Source organism: Plasmodium inui (genome assembly GCF_000524495.1).
Source record: "Plasmodium inui San Antonio 1 unplaced genomic scaffold supercont1.26, whole genome shotgun sequence".
Lineage (NCBI taxonomy): Eukaryota > Apicomplexa > Aconoidasida > Haemosporida > Plasmodiidae > Plasmodium > Plasmodium inui.
This window is the reverse complement of record NW_008481860.1, coordinates 120,885-137,712: the sequence shown is the minus strand read 5'-3', so window position 1 is coordinate 137,712 and position 16,828 is coordinate 120,885. Positions and strand designations below refer to the sequence as shown.

Genomic DNA, 16,828 nt, shown 5'->3' with positions numbered 1-16,828 from the left:
AAACTCCTTTTTAAGCAAAATAATCCAACATGTTGAATAACGTCATTGGAGGACAAAAGGCTAATTTAAGGAAGTGCAAAAGGGGGGATATCAAACGGGGGAGAACTTTTCGGTTAGGGGTCAGTGAGAAAAAAAGAAAGAAAGAAAGAAAGAGAAAACAAGCAAAATAAAGAGAGAAAATATAACGAATTATAACTTCGTAAAAGGGTGCAGAATGAGATTGCAAAGACGTTGAAAGGAACGGGCAACTTACGAAGATAGGTTAATCACGGAGGTGTGCCCAAATTTTAAAACATAATCGGGTAAAATGTTTCACATAATGAAGTAAAACAATTCGTTAAGCAAATTTTGAATGTGCACTTGCTGGTATTACCATTTCACTTCTGATCGTACATGGCGTAAAAAAGTGAATTAAAGTGGGCGTCCTGTTTTTTCTTTATTACGCGTGCGGTGTTGTACAACTTGAGAAGTGTCAAATTGCTGAGGCAAAAGGAATTGTTCAAATTTTTTATGACTTGGTGATATTTATTTTGCTGCAAATATGCCATATGTTTCCAATAAATGGATTTAACATTTTCTGGATTTATAGTGGCAGCGTTTTCTGCATACTTAACACATTCATTGTAGTTTCCTAATTTGTAGTGAGAAATGGCCAAATTAGTTAGTATCTTTTCGGCGTGTAGTACGAGCTCCTTCGCCATGTCATCACTGTCTAAATTTGACACATTTATTTTCTTTTCCTCAAAAATTAAACTGTAAATTTTGGAAAAGCGAAATATATCAAAGCCTTTTATGTAATGAAGTGAGGCTGCATAGTGCAAATTTTTTTTCATAAATGTATTGCCCATTTTGTTGTAAATTTTTAGGTACTCAATTTGTTCTGAGATGTTCATATTCCACGGGTCTTTCTTTTTACAAATAAGTTTAACAATTTTTATTTTTAAAATGGTATCTTTTTCGTAAAATGATTTGTCAAAGTATACGCTTTTTAGGGCTTTTCTAAAGAATGAAAAATTATCCATTTTTTGTCCTTTGTGTTCATCCTCTTTTGAGATACTCTCGTTGGAAGAGCTAACTTCGTAAAGTTGTTTACTCAGCTGATGCTTCATCCTGGTAAGTTTTTCACTTTTTTGAATGTTGGCTACACTTTTGTAAAATTTCTTCCGCCTGACTTTTTGGAAGGAGCTACAATGAAAAGGCAATTTTGGCGATTCCTCCTCATGGTGAGTTCTATTGATCAGGGACGTTTGCGACGAAAGAAAACCTTCACAGAAGCGATCCACTTGGTTTTTCTTCAAGCCATCTATCAGAAAGAAGCCTTTGCCCCTGTTTCGGTTGGAAATCAGGCGCTGGACAAATTTTCGGTCCTCCATTTTGGACCATTTCCTCCCCGAATGGTTCTTTTTTGTTATGTGGTGACTGTCATTTGGGGTGGACTCTTTTTGGTCGTTCCTTACACCATTGTTCCTTTGGATATCATCTTCAACTTCACGTTTGCCGCCTTGCGGGGGTTGTACTCGTTCCCCTTGAGCCGCCTCCTCAAAAATTAAAGGGTAAGCGAACTGATTCTCCGAAAAAATATTCCTATTTTTGGACAAAGGAATGATTACTTCATCGCCCTCCTTTAGCCCTTTGAAGCATTCATAAAACCAAAGAGGAGCCGTGAAGCATGAACCGTACGAAAAAAGGAAAAATGCCTTTCGTTTTTTAATATTGCCATTGTTCTTCCAGAAATGAACCGGCAAATGCATTCTTTTGCTTTCCCTTCTGTTCTTATCATTATTGATACTTAAATGGATTATCAACTCGCAATCGGTGTCAATAATTGGTTTGTTTGGGGTTTTATCTTTACCATCATCGGACAAGTAAAACAGTAGCTTTCCTGTGTCGTTTAGATTGATAATTGAAAAAAGATTAACCCGTTTGGACTTTTTAAAGTCCAGTAGCTCTATAATTATTTCTTTCTTCTGCTTGGGTAATTCGTCTCTGATATGGAGATCGACATTCTTTTCCTCTTCTATCTCACCAGGATTTTGTTTCACTTGATTCGTTTCAAAGTTGGACAACTTTGTCTCGTCCACGATGCCCTTCTGCTTCTCATCGTGGCAGAAGTCCCTTCTACCCTTCTGCATGTCGTCTGGATTTTTTTCGGGGCCATTCGGCTCCTCTTTTTCCGTGTGTGTTTTTTGCGCGAAGTGGTATATGTGGAGACATTCCAAACCTTTAAGAACAATTTTGGACATTTCTTTTTTTTTCATATTTTGCAAAATTTTGAAGAGCCCTCTGTATTTTAAATTATGTTCCTCCAAGGTGGTGTGAATAAACTCGCGCTTCTTTCCATCTTGTATAAAAAAATCAATGTAATCATTTTTTTTGGGGGTAAAAATTCCTTTCCCTTCTCGCATGACTTCCTTTATTATAGTCCTGTCATGATTTAGAATGTCGACTCGTTTATATTCTTTCAAGTACACAACGTATGTGCTCAGTTCGTCCTCTTTTAAAAATTTATACCTTACATTGTTAATATCGTCTAAGGTCAACGATTCTGAGCAGTTGTGTGGGTCTTCTCCTTTGAGTTCTTCATCTGGTGTGTCTTTTTGTGCCACATCGTGGTTTCCATCCCGGTTAGCCTTGTTTAATTTCCTTTTTCGCACTAGCAATTTTATATCGTTTGAACTTAATTTTATTCTTTTCAAGGTTGCCACGATGGAATAGCTTATGTACTTTTCGACGCACTTCTGTTTAAATCTTAGGGCCTTTTTAAACTCCCTCCTGAAGTTTTCCTTCCTATCATACTTGCTCTTCCGTTCAGAGTTACTAAATGTTTCTGCAGTAGTTAGGTGTGAGTGTGTGTTTGTCTGTGTGCCAAAACGTGCTGCATATATTTGGAACGTGTTTGTTTACACGTTTTCCACGTGTGGATGTGTCTGTTTGTTTATTTGTGGGGTGGGATAATTACTTGTAAAAAGCGTTGGGGCCTGAATGATAGAGACCTCATTTGGCTTCATACACTTTACAGCAATTTCGCAAATATAGGGTAGTTTGTCTGAGAAAAGGTGGGGGGGGGGTCAAAAAAATGGAAGAACTCCATGTTTACGAGGTACACCACATAGTTTGTGATGTGTGAAATGTGCAAAGCTAAATGGTAAAGCATCTACAGAGATGGGGAAACATATGAAATTTAAATTGTGTAACCGTTCTTTCCTAAATACACGTTAGCACTAGCGATTTTGTCCTCGGAACCTAGTTCGTAGTATATTACTAATAAAGGGGGTGGTGGGAAAGAAAAGAAAAAAAATCATGTTCGCATTTCTTGTTGGTTATCCATCTCTTGCATTGTTCCATTCGCTTTGCTATTAATGTTGTCACATTTTAACGTTTTTCCTTTTACTTTTTACTTTGTGTCCATTTCCGGGACTGTAGTAGCCCTTAAAAAAGGAAAAAAGAACATTTTCAAATTTGGTAGTGGTTTGAAGTTACGCACATACGTGCCGAGAAAATTTGATTTAAATGATTGCCCACTCAGGATGGGAAAACAAATGTGCACTCTACGAACGTACAATAAAAACAAAATGAACAAAGAACTGAACTAAGCAATTATACCTCCCCCAACTGCTTGATAATTTTAAACGAAAAGGTGTCTTCGCTTATCGCATAGACATCGTTAAGGTACTCGCAGGGCGCTTCATCATCGCTGTTAAAATTGTAGGCTTAAAAAGAGGGAAATAGAAAAGTGCATAATTTTTACGCGTGGGTCAACAGATGCACATTTGGGAATCTGCGGATGAATGTTTAATCCAGAGCGTGTACTATCGCGCGTGTCATTTTTTGAGAGAATTACTTGGGGCTTCCGAATCGGTAATCATTTTTCATATATTGTAAAATTTTACAGAAAGGAAGGTTATAAAAATGAGATTATAAGGCTCAATATTTTTCATTTTTTCTGAATGTTTACAGGAAAGTCGTAAGAATGTGAGGGGAGTTGAAATTTTACTAAAAAACTATACACGCAGACAACTGGTTTTTCCAAAGGGGAAGAAATTGTGTAAAAAAAAAAAAAAAGGAAAACAATAATAGGGACCACGCAACTGTTCATAGGTATAATTTTATTACAAAAAAGGCATTATGCGTAAGGCTAGGCAGATTTACAGAATGGAATACTGTAAAGTAAAAAAGGAAACTGACGAAATGGTTGAAAAGGTGCGTGCCTTAGCGTTCGGCACATTTAGCAAAAACCCTGCTATGTTAGCAATTTGCGGTAGCCACAATAGGCATTTTTTAAAGCATCTTAAATAAAAAGGCTTAGCAGTGGGCAAAGTGAAATATAAAGAAAAATGGGAAGCAAAACAGATGCAATTTTTAAACGTATACGTGTATACAATTTTGTAAAAGCAGTTCGAAAAAAAAAAACTAAAAACGAATGAACGAATGTCAAAAGAAAAGAAAAATAGTAGCGCAAAAAAAAAAGGAAAAAATTAACAAAAAGGTTTTAATTACATGCACACAGGAAAGTGAGCAGGATGGGATTTCTATAATGGCAATCTTAGAAGCAGAAACAGAAAAACAGAAAAAAAAGGGAGTGAACTCCTATTCAATAGGCATTTCTTCGGAATCACCGCTACACATTCATGCAGATCATTTTAAGCAATTTCTGAATTTGAAACAAATGAATTTTTTCGCAGTCATTTCCTTTGTTTCCCCGATGTGGTGCTTTTTCAGTGCACCAACTCATCTGTGTCTGTGTGTCTATGCTTCTGCTGATGCGTTATTTTGTAAAAAATGTTAAATGACGTAGAATTAAGGTGTGTGCAAAAGAATACTAAATTTGTGGCGAACGACTGGCAAATCTTTACAGATTAGTTGGCTAATACTGACCAACTGTGACGCGTTTAATCCTTTTTCTCAATCGGCTGCAACTTTTAATGTTTAAGTTTACGCTGAATGGTGAAGTGCTCTATCAACCTTTGAGGAACTCTTCATGACGGAATGGCATTGAAGATAATTCGGAATCTCCCAATTTGTCTTCTTCAATTTATTAATATATTGCTATACTTATGTGTTCAGTTCGATTATGAGCAGCTTGTAAATATTTTTAAAAAGTGTAGCAAAGATTTCCCACGTTGGGGTGGCGATCTGCAATGTGAGAAAAATGGACACACTTGCACTTGCCCTTTTGTTTACTTTATTTTACTTTATTTTATTTATTTTTTTTTTCCCTGTTATTCCTTTTCATCAACCCTAATTATTTGCGAAACCAAGGGCTTCGACTCCAATTCTAAGTTTTTCCTCTTCGCCTTCACGAAAATTCTGGCAAAGGACCTGTTTTGGGCTTCCAGCTGAGTAGCGAGAAAAAAACGTATTAAATCAGCTAACGAAATGGCAAATATGTTCTACATACGATTAAAACATTAGGAACACGTAACCGATTTCAAACATAGCGGAAAAATAATGTATAGTTAAATTATTGTATGTTAGGGGAAAAGGTCAAATGTGTGCAGCCAAACAGGGAGGCACATAAACAAGTATGACGCGACTACATGCATATGTATGCACACAGCAAACAGAAGTAGATTTTCCGTTTTTGAAAAAATTACCGGAGAAGAGGCATCATAATTTTTGCTAAACTTTTTGTACACTTCATTGTTTAAATAGAAGATATTCCTATCATAGGCCTTGTTGGTAATGTAGAGAAACAGCCCACTGAAGGCAAGGAGCGAGAGCGTTATATACTTAGTCTGCTTCTGAGTTCTGTTTTGGAAATATCTGTATACGACTTTTTTCGTGTTTTTTTTATTGTAAATGTTAAATTCGCTGAAAAAGTTGTTACTGTGTTTATCGCTTGTCATTTTTCATATGTGTGCATAATTTCTTCGTGGTTTTGTGTTTGGTAGTTGTCTGTTTCGGGTTTAGGTTTAGGGTTTAGGTTTAGGGTTTAGGTTTAGGGTTTAGGTTTAGGGTTCAGGGTTTGTTAATTTCGTCTTTGCTTCGCTTCCCTGTGTATGCGTCTTAGTTGGGCTTTTCAAATCTGTTTCTGTAGAGGCATATCGTCTCTTGTGGAACTATTTCTTCGATATATGCAATTGCAACACGGATAGGTATATTTTGGATTTACGGTGTTATGCACTTCGTCACCTTTTACACCTCAGTTGTCCGCAAAAAGAAGGACGAAGAAGACGAGAAGAATGGCATCATAAAACTTGTGGACTAAACAAGGAGAACGATGGACCTGAGATATATGTCTTTCATTTTTAACAAAGTGTTCCCTGTGGTTTTTACGATGGTTTTGTTCGTTTATTTTTACAAAAAATTAATGCAATGATCGATCCAACGATTTTAACAAAGCCAAAAAAAGTATAAGAAAAAAATTATACAAATACACTGCAGGTAGGGGGGCTTCCTATATTCTCATCTTTTTCAGGAGACTTCGCTATTGGCATATATAGTATTTTTTACCCGTTAAAAAAAGGAACGAGTTAGTTCCTATGTACGATGTTTCTTATATTCACACAACGGGAGAAAGAAATACCTACAAAAGAATGGCGAGTTTGTTATTTTTATTTTTCTTGTTTTCTTTTAATTTATCGCCTGAGCGCTCCATCTAAGAAGGTAAAATTAAACTTTTCTGCCCACTTAAAATTGCCAGGCGTAAAATTTCTACGCTTATAAATGCGCGGCTTTTCCTCTGAATCATGGTTACGCCTCTTGCATGTTGATTTTTCCGTCTGTGGGGGGAGTTTCTTAACCGTTTTTAGAAATAAAATAACATAAATTTTGAAACTTATCGATTTTTATTTTATGTAATCTTTTTGAGTCACCATGGGTTGTACACAGATTAGTAGGAGCTGCACCTTTTAAATTGAGGGGGAACTTCCTTCACATTTGGGACGGTGCGTAGGCCCCTTGTGCACAACGAATAATGAGATGAACACGGGTATGTGGCAAGATGTACGTGCGCGTAGTGTATATAGCGTATGATGGAGCGTGCCACGAAGAGTACAACTACGCTACAAGCATTAACCCCCGTCAAGTTACAACTCCTTTCATTATACTGATTAAATGATGATTCGCCCGCATCATACATTTTTACAGGCCGACATGTTCAGTATAAAAGAAATGTATGCATCCATAAGTGGCAACAACTGCGTACATTTCTAAGATATGCATAGGGGTATTCATTTTTTCATACAGTTATACGTGATTATGTACTTGGTTAATCTTTCTTTGTAAAAGTAAGAAAAAACGTTACGTTCCTGTTTGTTTCCCATTTCGTAGCGATTTTGTTCATGCTGCTTAAACAATTTGCTAAATTCTCTTCCAATCTGTGTGCTTTTTCGTGCGAATACTTCGAATGTTTGTTTATTCGAACGAGTTCTTTATTTTTGTTCATTATCCGTGTATGTATAAAGATTGTATAATAAACGTTTGTTTTAATCTCGCACCATTTCAGGAAAGCGCTACCTTTTTTTTTTAAACACGTATGTGCAAATATACATAGTACCAACTTGTATGCCTAAACGATTTGTTCGAAAGAAAAAAAAAATTTTTTCATCCTTTTTTTTTCATTTTCAAAATTGCTGGCATATTTTACACTTGCTTTTGTTTAGCGCGAATATCTCATATGGCATTATGCCCAATTTTTTAATAAAGAATGCAACACTTTTTTCCATTTTACAGGATTATTACATTTTATTTCGATTTAATTCGTGCACATAGTATGAACAAGTTGTTTACATCTTTAAGGTTTCTTTTTTCTTTTTTTTCAAATTTCAATGTTTACACCTAATAGTACCTACTCCTTTGTACTCTCAATCGTGAGCTCCGTATTTCCCCCTTTTTTAATGTGTTCTTGCAGAATTCGTTTATTTGGAGAATTGTATATCTTACAATTTCGTCGTGGAGTAAAAATAAGAAAAATTTAAAAAGTTATCAATTTGGAAAGTTGGGGGAAATTAAAAAGGATATGTTTTTATTTTTCACGAGCTAGAATTTAAGACACCTTAAATGAACCTAGACAAAAATTCATACAAATTTAAATGCACCTCCTGTTTGATTTTAGTTTTAACTGTACACACTTATCCATTTATACGTGTACAAGTGTTCGCGCGCTCATGTATGTATGTGTGCATTTGTGTATGCGAGCATTTGTGAATGTGTGGACATGTATATGAGTCTCCACATAGGTAGCATACTTTGCCACCTTTTTGGCCTCATTCATGGGCATACCTAATTTGACGCCTCCTGTTTTTTTTTCTTCCTTTGTGCGCTTTACCTTTGCTGCGTTTCTGGAGAAACGGAAAATTGCAGATCAGGAAAAAGCAAATAAAGTTACACTTCTGTGCATACGTTTGTACTGCTGTGTGTGACTATTTTGAGAAAAATAGAATTATGAAAATAGATCGTTCTAAAATATCAAGATCCATTGTAGAAGGCAAATTTTACGAACATTTTTTACCCATTTGTGAAGTAGTGATTTTTCGTTTTTTTTTATCATTAAAAGAACGGGCATTCCTTCTGTGCATGCGCATATTTTTAGAGAAAATGACGTTTTTACACTTTATAAGTGAGACCAAGGGAGGGAAAGGAATTCACCATTAGATGTAAAGCAATTGCCTGAAGTGTTTTCCTTCACTCTATTTGGCTTGCGTTTCATCTCCTTCGTTGATTTCGCGTGGTTATTTGTTTTTCTATTTACTTCCCTTCGTTTCCTTTTTTTTTTTTTTTTGTTTTTTTTTTCGTTTTCACTTCGGCCTCCGTTTGGAAGTCCATATTTGACAGAGCCACAAGACAGAACTCATTTGTAGATGCAATTGCAAAAGCAACGTTTCGGGGTCAAAATGCTCTATCTAAGATTGTTTAATGACGAAAAATCAGTCAAAAAGAAAAATCGGATTTTTTTAAATTTTTTCATAAAAATAAAAATTTTCATTTTGTGCATAATTTTTTTTCTGCTGTTGAGAAATGAAGACAATGTGGGAAAAATAAGTGAGAGACTCCCCAGGGAAGATATGTTCCCCGTGGGGTTCTCTCCTCTGGCAAGGGACGAAAAAAACGGTTATTTGAAAATAAGGAAAGTGAGACAAAACGAAAGAGAGAATATAAGTTTTTCAAGTGAATCACGTGTCAATATTAGCACTACCCATGATGATCGATCCCGTTTAAACGTGTTTGAAGATGTATACAACCTTTTTTGCAGAGAAAATTTTATTAATGAGAAGTATTTCCTGCTGTTTTGGTGTTTTGGTAAGAAGGGGACTTACAAGCGAAGGGGACACATTTCCAGAATTCTGCTCGAAAGGATGAAAAAGAATGCGTCTTATGAAAATGGAAAGGGATCGGAAAATACAACATTTAGTGTGGACGGGGGCGAAAGCGAAAGTGAGAACGAAGATGACGAACCTAAGAATCAGCTTCCGTCTGCGTCGAATGAGGTATCCGAAGGAATGATTTTCTTCTGTTTTATCTTCATCTCCGCGACTATGCTGCAATTTATCCTTTCCAAAATACACAGACTGAACATCCCTGTGTCAGTAATATGGTTTTTATATGGAATGTGTACCTACGTAATAGCAAAAAATTTTAACATGTTTGAAGAGAATACTTTGCATAAGTCTATCATCAACGCGAGGAACATCGATTCATCCGTTCTTTACTTCATTCTGTTGCCAATTTTGCTATATGAAGCCACGCAGGACATCAATTATTACGCCTTTAAGAATTTTCTATATGGTGGAATAGGACTAGCAGTGATAGGGGTAGCACTACAAGTAGGCATACTGGGTATTTTGTTTTATTATTCCTTCATGTATAGGCAAGACCAGTCCCCCCTAAGTAGCAGTTTTTTGTTGGCCTCCATCTTATCATCAACCGATCCCGTGGCAGTGCTGTCGATTTTGTCAGTAGTGGATGCTCCATCAAAAATAAGTTCCATGTTTCATGTGGAGTCGTTAATAAATGATGGAAGTTCTGTCTTACTATTTCAGTTTTTTTTTTATTTAACTATCGGGTATAAGGCCAATACATCTCAGTACCTGATTCTGTTTGTTAAGTTATTATTTTTAAGCCCCATATTTGGCATAGGCATGGCTATGTTGACATTTGCCTGGATAAATTTGTATAGAAAATATTACTACAATCAGTGTCTGGCGACGATAACTATGTGTTACTTGAGTTACTTTGTATCTGAGTATTATTTTAACTTGTCGGGCCCGCTAGCAATCGTTTGTTATGGTTTATTTATTAACGCGTATGGCCATATTGCCCTGGACGAAGTGGCACAGAGAAAGCACAAAGAAATTGTGGAGCTTCTCTCCCTCATGGGAAACTCGAGCATTTTCATCATATCAGGAATAGTCTCGTTTGGGATGATGGAGAATGTTTTCAAGGACAACTTGTACTTTTTCCTATACATTGTATTGACATATATTTATTTAGTGTTGGCAAGGTCCATAATGATTCTGATATTTAAACCTTTTTTGTCAAGAATTGGATATCCTATAAATTGGAAGGAAATATTACTCCTAATTTGGGGAGGACTACGAGGCGGTATTGTACTGGTACTAGGGTTACGGATAGAAGCAGAAAATAAAATTAACGACAAACTGACGAAGGAGTTGGCTTACTACATTAGTGGTAGTGTATTGCTAATACTGACCATTCAGGGTTTGACTTTTGAGTGTCTGTACAAACTGTTAAATATTTATCCGCCGAATCCCTTTAGAATTGTTTACCTAGAGAAGGTACTAAAAATGATTGATTACAATTTTTATATTAGGAAGAAGAGCTTAAAAAATTATTGGCTGTTTAAAGGCACCAACATTCTTCACTTTTCCAACAAAATTGTCCCCGAATTGTACTGGAGGAAAATGAACAAATATGGAGAGTTCGATTTGAGGTTGCCGGATATTTATGCTTGTCTACAGGATATAAGCTCGTGCGATATTTCATTTTGGGAACGTGCTTACGATTCGCAGACAGTGATCGAAAGCTTCGATGGCGTTTCTTCGAATGGCAATGGCAGCTTTCCCAACAAGAACGAGAATAAGATAAGCCCAAGCAGGGGAAAAAAAAGTGATAATAATAGTAATAATAATAATTCGGCTCATTCCTCCAGCAATAGGAGGATTCTACAAAAAAATGAACTGTCCAGTATTACAGATAATGACGCCGAGAATGAGAGAGGCACGTCGAACAACAGGAATGTGCACATTCATAGAGGAAGAGAAAATCCAAGTTCCATAAAGAAAAAAAAAAGTATATACGATGAGGTGAAATGGAAAAACAGTAATTTTACGGACATAGAATATGAAGATAACAGTGATGAATACAGCTACATAAATAACGATGACAATAATAGCAAGAAGAAAAAAAAAAGAGAAAAAATAAAAGTGAGAAACAATACCAGCAGAAGGGATCGAGTAGGGGAATTCATCTCCAGAGGAAAAACTAGCTTTGATAATTTTCCGTACAAAAGAGAAATGAAAATAAATATCATTCGAAATAATGACAACTACTTCAGTAGTAACGATGAAGACGAACATAATTACACAAGTATAAACTACTCACTGTCATCCAAAAATTTCGATAAGCTCAGTAACCATCTGAATGAGCTCTCCGATAACGAATCATGCTACACAGATAAGGTTTGTGAAAACAGTAAAATAAAAAGTTTGAATGCTTTTAACTATGACAAGATTTCCATAAAAACGTATGACCGCCTTATAAACAAAATGAATTACCGAGAATTCAAAAGAACCAGAAGGGAGAAAGAAAACTTTACTGTCATCGATAGTATCGTTGATAACAACAACGAGAAGGAGACGTTCAATCCCAAATACAATTTGAGGCTAATCGAGCACGCTACCCATTTACCCAAAACTTTTAGTGACAATTTGCTCGTTAAGAGCAATATGAAAAATGAGAAAGGCAGTAATGGAGACGCGAAGAGTGGTGCCCCAGATTCTAGCGAGAATGAAAAGAGGAATAAAAAAAACATTCCAAATTCTTTGCACGAGCAAGCTTCGGTGAAGGAGGACGACCTGGGCAAAGAAATCGACTCGGTGAAAGAAGCCGAGGTTGGAAAAGACCGAGACGGAGAAAAACAATACGTGCAGCAGGACAGCAGCCCTGGGGAGGAGCACCTCATGAAAAATATAAACTACGATAATATCACGAAGAAGGATGAAAATTTGCTAAACAACTACAAAGATGTGAAAAGGATCCCAGAGGGGACTAATGAGAACACACTCGGGCTACCTAATGCAGACCAAGCAGAAAACGAGTTGCTGATGAGCGACAATTTTATTATAAAAATTCAGAAGGAAATATCGAATGAATGCGAAGAGGATCAGGAGAATGAGAGTCTAAAGGGCGAAAGGGGAGAAGGCCACGAAAATGATTTAGAAGAAAAAGATGATGAAGCAGAAGAGCAAGGAGGAGGAAGCCTGAAAAACTGCATCACATGTGTGACAAATGAACAGAGTAACGTGGTGGATGATATCATAAATTATGTCGGGGGTGAAAAAAAAAATAACGAACCTAATTTTGAGGAATACTTAACATATAAAAATCTGTTCGCTCTGAATAGCGATGGGATGAAAATATCGTCCTTCTTTAACAACAACTATGATAAGGAAAGCTATCTAAAGAATAGGGTGAGAAACCCATCGGAGATTAACATTTCCACCAAGGGAACTGACAGCAGAACTTTGATGTTAATGAACAAAGAAATTGAGAAAAGGAAAAAGATGAAAAATACTAATAAATCGAGGTGCACCTCATGCACACGTGTGCTTGATTTCACCGTACGTCCGCTAATAAAAAGGGATAGTAATCGGAGCGCTTTAAAGGTGAAGGGCAGTAAAGGCGGAAGACGTGAAAGAGGCTATAACCATAATTGCGATAATGCTGACAATGAAGAATTTCGCTGTGGAGATTGCCAAAATGTGGAGATAAATCAAAATTACTCCAACAGCAATGCAGGAGATGATAACATTGTCAGTAATAATAACAACAGTAATGACGATTTCATCGAGGGAAAAAAGGGAATGCCAAAAGTGCAACGAAACAGCACGACGGACTTCATTGCAAGGAGGTATGACACAGATCAAACGATAAATTTCGAATGTATAGAAGATGTGTGTCAGAAGAAACATGTTGCTACTTTTTACAGCTTTTTAAAAAGACCCAAAATGAAAATAAAAAATAAATTATTCAGCGAAATAAGAAGGGCAAGAAGCCACGAAAGTTACAGTAATAGTAAAGATAAGTCCGGGAAGTCCAAGGATGATGTTTTTTACAGCTCACTCAAAAAAAAAATTGTTCGAAAAGAAAGAGAAGGGGAACTGTACATCATGATATTTAATACTTGCAGGGAATTATATAAAAAGTTGTACGTAAACGGCTTCATCTCGGGGGAATGTCTATTAACACTTACGTCGATTCTAGATCTGTCTGCCGATTTTGCCTTGAAGAAGGTACGAATGAACCCAATTAAAGCATGGGCCGATGCTTTTGATAAGGGAAAAAACAAAAGTAGCAGCAAAAGAAGGAGAAGTATTGACCACAGAAATGGGTTTGAATACGAATTTAACGTCCTGTTATCAAAATTAAAAATTAATACAAGGCGTTCATTTTTCTTCTCGCCCAAGGTGGTAAATATATTTCTTGTGTATGAACACTGCATGAAGGACCTTCAGATTATTCTCTCCTATGTTGACGTTCACCAGTGCACACTGGATAAGGGGGGAATTACTATGAAGTTACTGCTGGGGAAAAACTTGCTCAGAAGCTACTACCGAAATATAGAGCTCGCCAAGAGCCTCATACCGCACATGGTTAAGAAGTACAAGGACGTGGTGAAGTACTGCCTCATTAAGATAGGCGCGGACATGCTCATGCATTTGAAGAAGACGGTAATTAAGAGCGGTGTGATGAGCGAGTGGGCTCATCGCAGTGAGCGGCGGTGCTTGCGGAGACGTCCCCATAGCTTTGGGCGTGATACTGCATCGGTTTTAGCATAATCTTGGTGCTATTTTAGCGCTATTTTCCGCGTAGATGGAATGCTCACCCGATGTTTACGCGCGTCTTCCGCCTCTTTATTATGGGGCGACCTGTGCCGCGCCACGCATGTGTTCATCATTTGCGTTGATTTTCATATGTGCCATTACTCGCTTAACGGAGTAGCCCCATTCTAAATCGCTTCGAACGGATTATACATGTATCATTCACCTGCCTCCTTACAGATTGTTAATGAGCAAGCTGCGAACGGATTGTTACTAACCCAGGACAACGAAAAATTGAATGGCATTTTCTATGAGCAGCAAATCAAAATTAATAGATACAGGCCATATTTGCATTATTTTTTAAAAAAGAACATGTTTAAGATGATTATTAAGTAGCGAGAAGGTTGCTTTGCGTTTTGGAAATGCTTTGAAGTGGGGAATCATCCCAGAGGGAAGTCCTCCTAATCTTTTATTAGTTTGCCCCTTTATTCGTCATCACTTTATTCTTTCTGGGGGGGGACATTGCAGAATTCATCTTTCACCTTGTGTGCTGCGGCATAGCAGAATGTCCAACGGAGAAGACACTACATTTATTAGGACATATGCATATGTACTGTGTACATTTCCACGGCTGCTACGATTTCTAAGACGTAGGTACAAGAACGGGTGATGCAAGCGAAGGAGATGAAGATGGCGTCAGGTGGCTAGAGATGTGTATATATAAAATGGTCACGCTGTGTGAATACATTATTCAGTTCGTTTCTTTTTCATCTTTCCATTTTTCTTGTGCTTCATTCTACTTATACTTATGAATGATGTATTTACCGTCCGCATTTTATATAAAGCTTATTTGAAAGTGCAATGTTTACACCCGATCCTTTCCGTCCCCTTATAACATGCATGCGTATGTGTGTACATTATGCACGAACGTGTGTGATTCGTATTCACGCAATTATTCTTAAGAGCAGACGTTACCTTTTCTGTTCGACTGTTTTTTTTTTTTTTTTTTTTTTTTTTTTTGCTTTGTGGCAATTTTAACAAATGTTGAAAACAATAAATTCTTTTTTGTATTTTTTTTTTTTAAGGTTACGCGTTTTTTATTTATATTATTAACAATCCTTTTTGCTCATTCACATTTTAATGTATCTTTAGCATTTTAACTGTGTGCTTTATTGATATGGCTAACTGCTGCTATACATTTTCCCTTTTTAATTGGGTGAGGTTTAAATACACACCTTGTTTTTTTGCGTTATTGGGATACGCCGCAGGGTTGTCGTGACGCCCATTCTATGCCACTATTGAGTGGTATAAGGTAATATAGAAATTCAAAAATAATAAAAGGCAATTTACTACATGCGTAACGAGTTTTTATTCGTTATGGCGCTTGAGCACCTATTTTTGGGTTTCTTTGGGTACATTTTGAAGGCAAATTCTGAGGGCATTTTTGAGGGCATTTTTGAGGGCATTTTTGAGGGCATCTTTATCCTCGCCTTTCTATGCGTACGTAACGTTAACCGGTGAATGCCTCTATAAAATTGGGTGTGCTCCTTTTTGCAAAATAAATTGCGAAGGGTGAGAATTGTGGAGGGGAAAAAAAATAACCAAAGGGGAGAAGTTAACAACAATAGGGGCGTTGCGCCAATCAAAGTTGCAACGAAAAAATTGTAACAAAACATGTGTGACAAACGAAAAAAAAAAAATTATCCCAACTCACACCGATGCTTTTAGCAATGCCTGGTGGACATTCTCAAGAATTTTTACGAAAATCTACGTTTGTTTCTTAGGTACAGTTACGTATACATCTACAAATATGGATAATCCTATTGTAGAAGTCTCATAAGCCTCTACCACAATTCTGTTGAAAAATAGGCATAGCATTTACTAAGCGCACAAAAACAAGGATTAACAAAAAAGCTGATGACCTTTTCGTGCACAGTTTAATAAGTGACAATGGTCCCAATTTTGCTACTTAAAAAAATATATGTTTTTTTTTGTAACAACGTATTTACGCCATGTGCGTGATTTATAAACAACAATTTAGTTTCATTTTCACATATTTTCTTTTTCTTAAAAAAAAAAAAAGAAGTTACTTAAACTTAAGCGTTTACTTTTACTATGTGGAAGGCGGGATTATACCTTTCATTAATTTGTACTTTTTTCTTATGTCGTTTTTTTTTTTTTCTTTCCATATTTGATAAATTTTCATTTTAAAAAATTTACGTTTTCCTTGGTATAATTGCGAATACATACAGACATACGAAGACATATATGCGTTCCATATGTTAGTTTATTTCTTTACTCGTTTTCCCAATTTCATATTTGCACATTTTTATGTGGAACGCTTACCCCGTTTGCTGCCTACCTTTTTTGTGCCAACGAGCTTATGGAGACAGTTACGTAAGAGGTGCGCGATGTTGAACAGGAATTATTTGTAAGCGATGCGTTTAGAATAAAATGTGAAAATACGCATCAGCAGCACCTTCCTTTTCATTTGGCACACCTAGCTAGGTACAACTGGATGCGTGTGCACATGTGCATTACTTGCTTACATGTGATAACACATATGTGTTGCGCAAACAATGTGCGCATAATGTAGTGCCGCGTATTACTATTTCATTCCTTTCCGAAGCGGATGCGGCCATAGGGATATATGCATTACCTATGTACACATATGTACACGTATATTATATAACCATGGGGATACTGCACGTGTACGTGAGTAAATGCCCGTGCGAGCTTATTAACGTACGAACGTAGCTTATCCATTGGGCCCCTGTTTCTGCATTTTTCACAGAATGCGTGAATAAAGAGAGGCCCCATGCTTGGTG

General features: G+C 36.7%; 3 protein-coding genes across 3 annotated transcripts; 1 reads left to right on the top strand and 2 right to left on the bottom strand.

Annotated features, from left to right (window-relative positions):
- Positions 1–377: 377 nt before the first annotated feature.
- On the bottom strand, positions 378–3,866 carry C922_04622 (hypothetical protein; the record flags this gene model as incomplete). The annotated part of the gene is made up of 6 exons (XM_008820201.1): positions 378–2,827; positions 2,960–3,046; positions 3,196–3,261; positions 3,392–3,428; positions 3,604–3,710; positions 3,842–3,866. The coding sequence occupies 6 exons, from the start codon at positions 3,864–3,866 to the stop codon at positions 378–380; spliced, it is 2,772 nt and encodes a 923-aa protein (XP_008818423.1).
- A 1,353-nt stretch (positions 3,867–5,219) lies between these two features.
- Positions 5,220–5,846, bottom strand: C922_04621 (hypothetical protein; the record flags this gene model as incomplete). The annotated part of the gene is made up of 2 exons (XM_008820200.1): positions 5,220–5,336; positions 5,595–5,846. The coding sequence occupies 2 exons, from the start codon at positions 5,844–5,846 to the stop codon at positions 5,220–5,222; spliced, it is 369 nt and encodes a 122-aa protein (XP_008818422.1).
- Positions 5,847–8,834: 2,988 nt separating this feature from the next.
- C922_04620 (hypothetical protein) lies at positions 8,835–14,396 on the top strand (the record flags this gene model as incomplete). Its single annotated transcript, XM_008820199.1, has 2 exons — positions 8,835–13,910; positions 14,241–14,396. The coding sequence occupies 2 exons, from the start codon at positions 8,835–8,837 to the stop codon at positions 14,394–14,396; spliced, it is 5,232 nt and encodes a 1,743-aa protein (XP_008818421.1).
- Positions 14,397–16,828: the final 2,432 nt, after the last annotated feature.